General features: G+C 39.3%; 1 protein-coding gene across 1 annotated transcript in view; it reads left to right on the plus strand.

Annotated features, from left to right (window-relative positions):
- The first annotated feature begins 452 nt into the window (after nucleotides 1–452).
- Nucleotides 453–13,884, plus strand: part of USH2A (usherin) — a 686,930-nt gene continuing 673,498 nt past the window's right edge. The window contains exons 1-2 of the mRNA XM_055333895.1: nucleotides 453–928; nucleotides 4,722–4,887. Coding sequence (XP_055189870.1) covers nucleotides 453–928; nucleotides 4,722–4,887 — 642 coding nt within the window. The remainder of the gene's footprint in view (nucleotides 929–4,721; nucleotides 4,888–13,884) is intronic.

Consider the following 13,884-nt stretch of genomic DNA (forward strand, 5'->3'; position numbering starts at 1 on the left):
TGTGTCGACCTAGGCATGGGAGCCCCTGGGTATAGCCATGTAGCGTATGTGCGTAGGTGTCTGAATATGTAAGCGGTTGCTCTGCTTCTCCAGTGCCCCACAGGACAGTGAGCAAAAAAACAGCATTTTTCCTCCCGACGGGTTGCCTCAAAATGCTGTTTGCTTTGAGAAGTTCAACAAGGTGTGTTGTCCGGGGCTCAGGGTCCTCGGGCTTGGGGTGCAGTTACGTTGTAAAGGGGGAGGCAGGTTGTCCTTGACCCTTTTTTGTGTTTGCTCCCCAGACCCCAGCGGCCCCCCATGTCTGCACCCTCGCCAAGGCCGCCTGCGCTGTGGCCCGGGCGTGAGGACGGCGGGTGCGCGCCTTGCGGACCATGGAGCATCCCCGGGGCGCCTGAGGCACCTGCTGCGGGGCGCGGCGGGCGGGCGCGGGAGGAGCGTGCGCGGCTGTGACCATGCGGCGCCCGGCTCGGGCCCTGGGCCTCCGCCCTCTGACCCGCGTCCCCGAAGCTCTGCTCTTCGCGTCTTTCGCTGCCATCTCCTTGGCCGCCTCGCAGGGTCTCTTCCCCAGGCTGGAGAACGTGGGCGCTTTCAAGAGCCTGTCCCTTGTGCCCCCCCAAGCGACCTGTGGGCGAAGCACGTTTTGTCACCCGTCTGCTGCCGCCGAGGGCCTCGGGCTCTGCACCCAGCGCCTCTGCGTCCAGGATTGCCCCCACAGATCCTCCCGTCCCGTCTACACCGCCCTGCTCCCCGCGGGCCTGCGCAGCTGCATCACCCTGGACAAGCACGACCTGTGTCCCGCCTGCCAGAGCAACGCCACCAGTTTCATCTTTGGAAGTCAGCAGAATTGCTTTTCCTCTCCTCCTTCTCCAAGGCTGGAGGCATCCTTTACCTTAGCCGTGTGGCTGAAACCCGAGCAAGAAGGTGTAATGTAAGTAGGAGAGGGAGTGTAAGCTTTCCTGGGGTCCTGCACAATCCCTGGTAGTGAAGATCATTGCCACTTGACCCCTACGCCAGCAGTGGAGGCTAACTCTGGAATTCAGGAACATCAACGCCTATGGTAGTCTTCCCATTCCGGTTTACAATCCAAACCTTCCCCCCCACTCCCCGCCCTGAATTTAGAATTTTTCCCCCCTCCTTTTCATAGGCCAGTGAGCCCTCAGAAAAGAATTTGTTAAAATAGTTTCATTGCAGGCAGGCATATTTCCACGTCTCATTTATTTTCCAGCCGGTGGGTGAAAACTTTGGTCTTAGCCCTCAGAGGCTCAGCCAGGCTCACTGTGGGTTTTAAGGTGGAAGGGGCAAGTAGTACAAATAATTGGCATTTTCTAAGTTCTGATCTAGGTTTTTATAACCAGCCTGCTCCTGCCAGAGTATGAAAATTTAACCAGGCATAGCAGCTCTCCAAGGGCTTAGGGTTGTGTTTTATTCATCCTTATTTTCCCAGGAAGAGATGTTCGACTCATGGAAGATGCCCAATAATAGGAGTTGAATAAATGAATAATCCCCTAACACTGAAAAGATACAGCTTTTGGCCTTTTACCTTGTGGTGTCTTCTGTTAGGGAATATATAGGTAAGCGTAAGCGATTCCCAAAAGCTTTCATGCCATTGATACCAGTAGAAATGCCTTTGGTGAGTTTGGACTGGGGCTTCCTTAACATTGTTTTATGTTAGTTTATGTGATTACCTGTTTTTCATTCTGTAATAGTTTCTAAAACTGACCTCTAATGTGTTTTCCCTAAGTGTTTAGAGCCAATCTGGAGATTTGAATAAGTAAGGAAGTTTTGAGGCATTTTTTGCTTATCTTTTGTCTTCCTGTAGGGCTTTTGGCTCTTCCCCTTGTGACAGTTTCTTTGTTTGAGAGTGTTGGCCAAATAGCTAAAAACTTGTGAAACAAACCAGAAAAGTCTTATAATCTCATAAGCAAATATGACTTAAATGTCTTTGGTGTTTAGTTTTCATTTGCCAAGTGAAAGTTGGCATTTTTCTTCATTTGGAGTGAAAATGGTCACAAACCATTATCTCTATTTCTGTATCTCCCCCAAAAAGCAAACCTTGTTTTTTTTTTACTGTTTGAAATGTCAGTAAATCCAACCTACTCAGTTTATGTAAAGAGTACCCAAAGAGTCTTAAAAAATTGTCTGCTGACAAATATGGCTAGGGAAAATTATTTTTTCCCAAGTTTTTCCCCACGGGATATGTCTCTACCAAATTCTTTTTCTATTGGTATCATTTTGTATAAATAAGACAGAGGGGTATTGATAGAGGCAGTGGCACATGGTTTACGGTCTGGAGACTTCCATGCATCAAGGTCGTTTCCATTCTCAAAACTAAAATAACTATGGGAATTGGGGGAATTTCGGGGTGTTTGCAGTAGATAAGTAAAACAAACAAAGCATGGATTATCCAATTATTGTTTATCCAGGAGCAGAATAAATCCAGTTCCTAAATATTTTGCTACCTGCCTTCCTCTCACATTCATTATCTACCAAAGCGAGTATGTTTACAAGCAAACAAAATAGCAAGGAAGATAATCAATAACATATTAAGAAATGCATTTTCAGTAAGCTTGGGAAAATAAGCCTGCATTTGGCAAATACATTCTTGAGTAATGGTCAAATTTTAACTTGTTGATTTAAACTCAAGAAAAATGAGTAGAGACAAACTCTTCTTAGGTTGTTTGAAACCTGGCGACCTGGAGGCAGGGGGTTAAGAGAACTCTTTCATCCCAGTGTTTTACAAAAATCCACCTACCCACTGAAGGGTTAAAAACATCACAGTAGAATTTCTATAAAGCTGTGTTTCTACTTTATGTGAAAACTTTATGTCAACTAAATCTATTTGCCGATGTTAAAAATACCTTTGTTTTCATATTTTATCAATTTTATTTTGCCAAAAAAATCGTATAGAATATAGAAAAATAGTGACAGTGAAATACTATTAAGTGTTCTCCAATCTTACTTTCACCTCTCAACTCCAGGTAAGAATACATGCCAGTGAGAAGGAATCATTTGTGGAAAGTGTGACCTTTAAGGAAAGTTTTAAAACATCTTTAGCAATATTTCCTGGTTGAGCCCATTTTACTCTTGTTTCTTTGACATTTCCTCTTTAAAAAAAAAATATTTTTTTCATGAGAGACACAGTGAGAGGTGGAGACATAGGCAGAGGGAGAAGCAGGCTCCCCGCAGGGAGCCTGAGGCAGGACTTGATCCCAGGACTCTGGGATCATGACCTGAGCCAAAGGCAGATGCTCAACCATTGAAACACCCAGGTGCCCTGACACTTCCTCTTTTTGATTTGGTCTTTGACTCATCAAATTTTCAGGGTCCACTCTGTACCTGGCTCTGCTCCTGTTCTCAGAAAACTCATGAGCTAATGGGAAGACAGATGGTGCCTTTAGTAAGGCAGCATAGTGTGTTAAAAGAATACCAAGGAAGGCCCCTTAAACACCCTGCACCAGAGAAGAGTTCTAAGATCAGGCTTAGTCCTGGAGATGCCTGAGCTGAGTAGGAGGTAACTGGGTGAAGAAAGGGACCCAGATTCTTCCAGGACATGATGAAATTCTCCTGCCTCGGAAGGGACACCTTGTTGAGTTCTTGTCTGTGGGATGCAGGTTGATGAGCATCTTTCAGAGCTAGTTATTTGGGGAGATGTTAAGGGCCAACGTCAGTGATATTTGTCTTCAAATAGCAGACCTTTGGGGATAAGCTACCCAGAAGGCTACTAGCAAGTGTTCATCATATTCTTTCTTCTGCTAAGAAGTTGAATTGTTAACACGAAATGTGATAGAGAGGAATGCGGCTTAAGTTCGTATCTGTTTCTGCTCAGTGGGTACAGAGTGGCCCGAAACATACAATCCTATAATTACCACAAGCTAGTTTATATGAAATATGAACTAACACAGAAAATAAGCATTTACAGAAGCACTATTTGTCTATTTAAAGGGATGGGGAAAGTGTGTGACTATGATGAGGATAGAAGTGATTTTTCAAATAATTTGATAATTGGCCTGACATAAGACCTAGATAATTTCTGGACATTCTTCTATTCTATCAAAATATTATTTCATAATATTTTATGGTCTTTAGAAGACTGTATGACCTTTCATCCAAGATCATTAACGTCATCCCAGTGCCTCAGTTGGGCTGTGTGGCCATGAGAGCTCTTACAGACATTGGCTTTGCATTCTGGCCAGTTGAGGAGGAAGCAAGTCGAGATTGCAGCTGTCCATTCTCCATTTCATCATGGGAATTCAATAGAGCGATTATGACTTCAGGGCTAGCACTTTAGAGTCTTCTATGGATGCTAAATTCTCTTTACATAAAAAAAAAAAAAAGATTGCGCGGGTGACTCAATCCTCAAGCAGGATGTAGTGACTTGTCTTCCTATAAAAGAAATAGCAGAAGACTAATGAACCAATAGGCTAAATGTTGGTTTTGCCGGATGATTCAACCACTTTCGTTTCCATCATGAATCTCTGATAAAGGGTGTTGAGGTTTTGGGGAATATATTGTAAATAGGAATTCTATTTTTTAATTGAAATAAAAGGGCTTCTTAATTGGAGTAACACTTGCTCTGGATATAATGGCATTCAGCCCCTTATGCAGCGGGCACCCCTCTGAGTGGGCTTCAGGGTTATTTTCACACCACTGTAACTGCACAATGCCTTAGCATGTCTTTTGGTCGGATGCTGACCTTTTCTCTCTCCTGGTTGCTTCCTAAGGTGTGTTATAGAAAAGACGGCGGATGGGCAGATTGTGTTCAAACTTACAATATCCGAGAAAGAGACCATATTTTATTATCGCACAGTAAATGGTTTGCAGCCTCCAATAAAAGTAATGACACTGGGGAGAATTCTTGTGAAGAAATGGATTCATCTTAGTGTGCAGGTGAGTAAAATAAAAAATATTTAACATTTGGTTAAACACAAGGATCCGTCTTCCTTTCTTTCCTTTAAATGGCGCCTTCCCACAAGCTCAGAAGCAGTTCTTGTAGATTTCATTTATGTGTAAATGACAACTAAAGAAAAATAACATTTAAGTGACCTAATGATGTATCTCTTGATATGCTAGCGTTCCCCCCCCCCCCCCAGAACTGCTGGGAGAACTCCCACTGAAGCTTGGGACAATGCTTTTTGGGATAATAACATCCTCAGGAAAGTTTTGTTTTATTTGGTTAGTATATTTTGTTAAAAACTGTTGCAGGGCTCTTTAGTGACTGGGGCTGATTTTACTAGTTATGGCAGCCTCAACCCCCCCCCCGCCCCCGCCTGGTTTTTACAGCTGTCTTTTGCAGATTGCATCTGATGATGTGAATAAAATTTGGCTGTTGCATTAAAATGCTGACCTTAGAACTAATGAACTTTACACTTCAGACACTCAAAAAGTGTTATATGATTACTTTAGTTGTCAGCCACAGTTTGTTTTAGCCTCAGAAGCTGTTAACGGCTGAGATAACTGTGAGAAATCTGGTATTTTGCAGTTCCTGGGAATGGAGACAGCGTTTAGCCTTTCTTCAATTCAGGGTACCCAGGGCAGCCAAAAGCCACCCTTGCCTTTCATACCAGAGGTCCAATGTACGACAGTCCCCATCCCTTGTGCTCATAGGAGTAGCTGAAGAGTGCTTCGTGCAAACCCCATTCACACTAGAGGACAACTGCACCCCTATTCTTGTTCTGGAAATAATCTTTGGTTTCTCACATTGGTTCTGCAACCTGAAGCAGTTTGGAAGTAGACCTCCTCCTTTGAGGGCTTTGAGAATTGTTAATTGGGCTTTAAAGCTTATTTCAGCACAGATATCGTTCTTGAGGATTTAGAGACACTTTGTACAGGTCTCTGTTTTGCCTGGTTGTAACTGAAATACTGCTATGTCTTTGCATAGTAGTCCTTTAAAAGCCTTAGGAAAAAAATTAAAATATAAACGTAGAGAGGTAGCAATGATGGATTTCTATAGGAAGGTATTGACAGAGGAATATCCAGTCAGTGTGTTTTGCTCTATCTACTCAGCTTCTACTTAGGATATGAGTTTATCAAATGCAGTTGGCAGTGAGCTGAATCTCCATAGCACTAGGTTTGAAAGGACCCACAAAAGGGTTAAGTCATGTCTGGTTTTAAGGCCCCGTGTATAGCACACGATGGGTTCAATCCGGTTGTACTTACCTCTCATTTTCCACTGGTTACAGATAGGGGCCTAATTTGTTCTGTATCTTGAAATTGTTCACTCCACTCACTGGCCAGTGGAACAGAGTTAGGTTATCATGTTAAAAATATGGAGCTAGAAACTGTTGAAGAAAGGGAGTCTGCAGAAGATGTCACATGGATAATGTTTGTTGCATATTTTTGTATCAACAATGATAAAAAAAATGTTTTTTACTTGTCGTTATTTTTGCCTTATCTGTGAAACCGTGCCATGTTTTGGCAGGCGGTAGTACATTAAAAGCTTTACAAAAGAAAGTTTAAAATCCAAATGTGAAAAGGTAACTATGACTGAATTACTCTCAGTGGGAGTAAAATGCTCTTAGAGTGCCTATTGAAATCAGCATTATCATTTCAATACATGTCAAATATGAGTCATTTCCTAGTTTAGGCAAAAATTTCTTTATAAATCTTTAAATCTTCCCCTTCTTTCAAGAAAAGGTTAAAGTACTTATGATTTAATGAGACTGCTTTATTTCATATCTGTTGGGCTATCAAGAGAAAACTTGTCCTTTCCAATTTGTGTACTACTCTTTAAAATTTATTTTTACATAAATTTTTTTCCCATTCTACGTTTTGAGTTAAAACTACAGAACAATGATAAAACATTAGAAAAACCGTTGAGATCGGTCATTTGTTCACCTGGCATTTCTTGTTGCATTTGGAGACACCCAGCATTATGAGAATCTGGATACATTGAAGGAAAATTAGTGATCATTTATTCTAAATTGGAGATCCGCATAGGGTTCCTTTAGATTGGACACCAGTCTGAATACATTGGAGATACTATGAAATTTATAATAAATTCATGTTATAGATGTTTAAAAAGGAATGTGCTAAAGGTTGCTATAAAGTCATGGAAAGGACAAGGGATTGGATGTAGGGATAATTTATTCAGGTAATGATACTCTGCAGTCTTAACAAAACCATTTGACTTAGTTTCCTTACTAATGTAATAGGAGGTTTGGACTAGGTGACAAAAGGAGGCTTCCTTGAATTACCTCTGAATTCACATTAAACATAAGTGGAGTGTGGGGCGAGGCACAGTTGAAGTTTAGAAATCTCCTCTGAGTTTTGTAGGGTTGTCTAGATGGTAAGTGACAGAGCCAGCTCTGTGAGCTGATCATCAGGCTTGGGCTTTTTTTTTTTTTTTCAAGATTTTTATTTATTTATTCATGAGAGTCACGGAGAGAGAGGCAGAGACACAGGCAGACAGAGAAGCAGGCTTCCATGCAGGGAGCCCGATGTGAGACTCCATCCTGGAATTCTGGGATCATGCCCCGAGCCTAAGGCAGACACTCAACCTCTGAGCCACTCAGACATCCCTGGGCTTGTGCTTTTTTTCTGCTTGCCCATGCTCTCTGATATTCATCCAGGAACACATTTGGTAGATTTTCTGGCCAAGATATGGACAGCTGCTGTTTGTAACTCTTTCACTATATAACTGCAAGAATATATGTTGATATAAAATGCAATATACTGTTGCATTATTATATCGTACATCCAAATTCTGTTTGACTTGGGGATTAGAGACTTCCATCATGCTGGACATAGGATAGGGCACATAATTGATAATCTGGTTTAGTCTCATTTCAAATTGCAAGTCTAATTAATGTGTATGCATATTTTTACTCATCCTCCAATATGGCCACAAATCAATGAGTTTGTATGGGGTGTGCATGCATGGACGTGTGTGTTGTGTGCGTAAAAATAAAACATACCTTTACTCATAAAATTGGCTCAGAAACCAGAATATAAGTTACAAAGGGCTAGTGACTTAAAATTAATTAACAGATCTAACCTTATACCTTACCTCAGTTCACTCAGTATCAGCTTTCCATCAGTAAAATCAGAATTTTAATTTCCCCAAATTCAGAAAAAAGAAATGAGTTTTAAATAATTAAATCTCTGAGCAAAAATGATGCCAGGAAGAGCCAGACATACTGAACATTGGCGGTCTAGTTTCTTAAACAAAAGATGCCTGATGTTATAGTAATGGATCTAACAGCTTTTATTCAAGAACTAGCATTTTGAAGCTTCAACCTGTTGGAAAATGATTAGTTTTTAAATTAATATTCATTCAGGGACTTGAATCTGACATGATTGCCAATTTAAATTTCACTTTGGGGTTTAATATATTGGCTATTTCAAATTATATCAAGCTGAAATTCGTTATGTCATATTTTTTGTACTAAAACTGGAAAAAATCAATTCAGACTTTTTATTATCAAATGGGGAACACTGATAACATTAGCAGATTTTTTAAAGCTTGGTTTTCATATTGAATCAGCACATGCTTATAGTTATCGTAAGAGATCTCTTCTGATTTTCCTTCTTAAAAAAGGTTTTGAAATACATAAAATAATTTTACTTCAGGAGTTTGTTATGGGTTGGGAGGTAGAACAACTTGGAAACATAGTCACATTTAGTTGCCTATCATTTAAAAGTCAAGCTCATATGAGTGAAACCACTCATATGGGGAATATAAGAAATAGGGAAAGTGATTATAAGGGAAAGAAGGGAAAATGAGTGGTAAAAATTAGAGAGGGAGACAAACCATGGGAGACTCCTAATTCTGAGAAACAAAGAGTTGCAGAAGGGGAGGGAGGATGGGGTGGCTGGGTGACAGGCACTGAGGAGGGCACCTGACGGAATGAGCACTGGGTGTTATACTATATGTTGGCAAATTGAACTTCAATAAAAAAATAATAAAGGAAAAACTAAAAGTCAAAGCTCAGACTTTCTTATGGAAAGACTATTTTCCCTTAAGCCGTTCTACATGGTGTATAGGACAAAGAGTACAAGTGAATCATTAGTATAGTAACCTTGGAGTAATTATGCTGAAATACAGTAAAACAATTTATAATTTGAAACTGACGAAGTAATGCTACCATGGGAGTAAGACATGGGTTAGCAGTGGGGCTGCGTGCATTTTCTATGCTCTTTTGAAGGCCTCTTGAGACACTGACTGTTGAAGAGCCAGAGATGGTTCTAGCCATGGTGAGGTGAAAAAGAGCAGTTCTATTCTAATACAACGAAGGAAAGAATGTACGATAGATCGAGTTCTAGGAATCAATAGATGAAGAATAGGGGTTTCATAATCACAGTTTGTTCATGAAATATGTTCTTTTGATTTATGTATTCAATCTGAAAAAGGAAAACTATTGATAGTTCTGAAGAAAAAGAAAATGCAATTTAACCAATACCTGCTGGAATAGATAAACCAAGTCTCTCAATTAATCTCTGGAATATACGCCCGTGTGCACACTCTACAAAGGTACTCCATGTCTCTATTGATTGAGGGAACATAGAATGTCCATGCGACCTGATGGAAGCTTTCTCATTCAGTTCAGTTAGCTCTGTGTGCTGGGATCCTCATGGGAACACTACCTCAACTCTCACTCCAAGAGAATCTCAATCCATATTGTTTAATACTTTCCATTGCTTTTAACTCTAACTACTGGTATGTATGGGTGCAGGTGTCAAACGTTAGTTATATCTAGCCACGGAACATCACCCAAGTTAGTTGACTAGTTTTAGTTATCAAAAACTGATTAAATATCAATAAAATTTACTGAATCACATTTCAGAATTAGTTAAAAATGCTGATAATAGTAGCTGCCATTACTGAGCACTGGTTATGTATACCATATAAAACATGGTATAGGCTTAAATTTCAAATGCTAATAATAGTTCTGTGTCATTGGCTTATATTATCTCTATTTCAGAGATGAGAAAAATGACCCCTAGGTAGGTTAAGTTAGATTTAGAGCCTAGATTTATGGTCACCAGTTTTTCTGACCTTTAGCTAAAATTAAAAAAAAAAAAATTAGGAATTGCAGTGAACCTAGATCACTATAATGATCCAAGGAATAAAGTTATTTGAATCCCTTTACCCAAATAACCAAGAACTGAAGATGTATCTGTAAAATAAATATAAATTATTTTTCTGTATCTCAGTACATATTTGTAATGTAAATATTTGTAATGCTTCACATATTGGCATAATTTGTACAGATAACTAAAATCAATATATTTTACAACTACATCCCTCCCTGAGACAAATGGCTTACATGTACAACAGAGTGTAATTTTATATAAAATTCTGCTCAGTATGTTTCTGGTTTGTGCCAGTCAGGAACAACTATAGTGGGTTAAAGAAGGAGTATCCCACTTAACCCATCCTGATCACCTGATCCATGCATATAGAACCAAGACACATTTTGATGCAATAGTAATGAGGAGGATTCTCCCCACTTGATGATGGAGAGAGGTAAAACCATCCAGGTAAAAATTATTCTGTGTTTTTGCACATGACTTTCAAATATAACATTTAGACAGAAGGCAAGGCTTTAATTTTTGACATTTTACTCCAATTGTGCAACCCTCAGGAAAATCATGTAACTCCTTGAAACGTTAGACACCTATTGCAAATTTGGAACAAAGATGAACCCAGCCCATTTGGTTTACACCATAAATGTGACGACGTGTAAAGACAATGATGTCTGATAAACCACTTTATCATCTGCTATGATAGCTTACAGTCTGTTAGGAGAAAAAGACAATCAAATAATCATACCGATGAAAGCAAAATTATAACTGTGATATGTACTATGGGATCATACGAAGGACAATTTGATCAAATCACTGAAGCCAAGGAAGGCTTACTTGAAGAAATTATATTAGACATGTGTATTAGTTTTCTAGGCCTGCCCTAAAAAAACACGTCACCAACTGGGTAGTTAAAACAACAGAAATGTATTCTCACACAATTCTTGAGGCTAGAAATTGAAATCAAGGTGTCCTCAATCAAGGCCATTCTCTCTCTCTCTCTCTCTCTCTCTCTCTCTCTGAAACCCATAGAGTAGTATCCTTCCTTGCTTCTGGCTTCTGGTGTTTGCCAGCAATCCTTAGCTTTGATTTATTTATTTATTTTTTTTAAAATATTTTATATATTTATCCATGAGAGACACACAGAGAGGGAGAGACATAGAGGGAGAAGAAGCAGGCTCCATGGAGAGAGACTGATGTGGGACTCGATCCAGGGACCCCAGAATCACGCCCTGAGCCAAAGGCAGATGCTCAACCGCTGCGCCACCCAGGCATCCCAATAGCTTTTAGATGCCTCACACAACTTCTCTGCCTTCTCTATCCTGTGGCCATCTTTTCCCCTCCTGTGTCATTGTCTCCAGTAAAGACAGCAGTTAAATTGGATTAGGACCCACCCTGATTCGGTGTGACTTCCTTTCAACTGATTGCATCTGGGAAGACCCTATTTCCAAATAAGGTATTCTATTTGAGTGCTGGGGTTTAAGACTTCACTTCATCTTTGTGGGGAACATAATTGGGTGGATAACAAAATGTATCCAATAGAATGCATAGGATCCAACTAGGCAAAGAGAATGGAGAAGAACATTCTATACGTTCATAGCAAATAATGCAAACATCTTTTTATAAAAGAGAGTATATTGCATGTGGGAAGCTAAAAGGCCAGTATGGGTAGAAGGCAGCAAAGTGGAACAGAATGTAAAATAAACCAGAGGGCTTGGGAGAGGCTGTATTTTAAAGAACATAGTCGACCATGTTAAAATGTTTTCAGTGGGGACGCCTGGGTGGTTCAGTGGATAAACGCCTGCTTTTGGCTCATGGTGTGATCCTGGAGTCCTGGGATCGAGTCCCATATCAGGCTCCTTGTGTGGGGCCTGCTTCTCCCTTTACCTATGTCTCTGCCTCTCTCTCTCTCTCTGTGTCTCTCATAAATAAATAAAATAAATAAAATGTTTTCAGTGGACTTTATTGAAATGTTTCCTGTAGGGAACAGGTGATGGGGGAGGCGGGGAAGGAAGGGAAGTAGGTATGACATAAGCAGATGATCTTTTCATAAAAACTCCTTTGGTTGCAGTGAAGGAGAAGAGTTTGCATGAGGACAAGATTAAAGGGTTGTTAGGTTGTGCTCATGTTCCCCAGTGAGATATAAGTTTACCTGTAAAGATGATAGTAGATATATTATAGAGAAGTGGTCAGTTTTGAGAGCTGTTTGGGAATCTAAAACAAAGGACTTGCTGATGGAAGAACTTGTAGGTTAAGGGAAGGGAGTTGTGATAAATCCCAGATTTCTGGCTTCAACAATCGCATAGCTAAGTTTCATTTACTTAAATAGAAACACTAGAAGAGAATCAGATTTTTGATACTTGGAACATATGAACTAGAATTCTGCTCAGAGCAATAACTCCCAACTGTAGAAATCACTAGCATCAAAAAAATTCTAAAAAATATTCTGATGCCCACACTTCATTATGTCTTCATTGGTCTGGGGTGAGGGCCAAGCATTGTTTCTACTCTCCTTCATTCCTCAATGGATTAAAACGTGTAACAAAATAAAATAATCTGAATTCAAGACAGGAAATGATCATCTCCAATTCAGGTATGTTAGGAAAGATGAATAAAGAAGGTAGGATGTGAATTAACTCTTGAAGCTAGATAGGATTTAAGTAGGTGGAGAAGAAGAGGGAGGAAAAATTCAATAAACAGGGCACAATGCCCAGGAGATGAAAATAGCAAAAAGGATTCAGTAAGAGTGGGGGTCTGAGTTTCTTAGAAGAAATACATCATGTCTTAAATGAAAAAGGCTTAAACAAAACAATAGCTTAGAGGTTTACATAGAGCTATAGAGTTTGTTTTTCTCCTCCTGACAAATAACCCCCTTTTTCCCACCTGTTCTTAATCCAATCTATTTGGTAATGGGTATAAGCCATTAGTATATAAATAATGTGCATGCACACACACACAGGTTAGCTAATATGTGCAAAGAATTATCACACATCACATTATAATGTTTACTTTTACAAATCTGAATGTTATCAGTCTAATATTTCACAGCAAAAATTTAAGTTCAGTAAAGCCTTTCCTAGGGAAACACTTCCAATCAAGTTCTAAAGCAAGCCGTGAATAAATAGATGTTTAAACTTAGAAAATAGTGTTTGAAGAAGTTAGTAAATTTTCTTGCTTGAAAATGATTGATTTTCAGCCAATAGCGCCAATAGCTATAAATATATAGCCAAAGCTATAAAAGACAAAAAGAAAATATATACTAATATTATAGAACACATTTATTACATATACTACTAAAATTGAAAAGTGCTATAAAAAGAAGAGTATTTTCCAATGTCTACTTATTTGTTTTCGACGATCTCTAGTCCTGAAAAGGCCACTATGGTGATTCTGTAAAATTTGTAATGGTCAAAATTTGATGGTAGTGCTTTTTAAAACCTATATTATTTAATGGAATTGTCATTTATATTACATCACTTTCATCTAAAAGCCAAATATAATAAGACAGATAATTTGTGCTTTTTTTTGAGGATAGGCATTCTTGTGCCTACAGGGCTAACTGACGCCTTCAGTTATACATGAACAATTACCACTAAAGTCAGAAAGAACAGTGTGCGTATAACCTAGGGCAGAATTTGGCCTATGGTATGTATCACTTGGTAATGGAATGGAGAATATGACTTTATTTAAACATGGACTTTAATAGTTTTATTTTCCCATACTGTTTCCCTTGATATTTCTCTCTCTCTCAAATATAGCATTCAAGTGTTCCAAGCAGCTGCATTGCTCTGGATACATAATAAAAGCATATGTTCGAGATACTAGTTTAGATAACTAGAAGCCAAAAACAGAATTGTTAAA

The sequence above is a fragment of the Nyctereutes procyonoides genome, unplaced genomic scaffold, assembly GCF_905146905.1.
Source record: "Nyctereutes procyonoides isolate TBG_1078 unplaced genomic scaffold, NYPRO_anot_genome, whole genome shotgun sequence".
Lineage (NCBI taxonomy): Eukaryota > Metazoa > Chordata > Mammalia > Carnivora > Canidae > Nyctereutes > Nyctereutes procyonoides.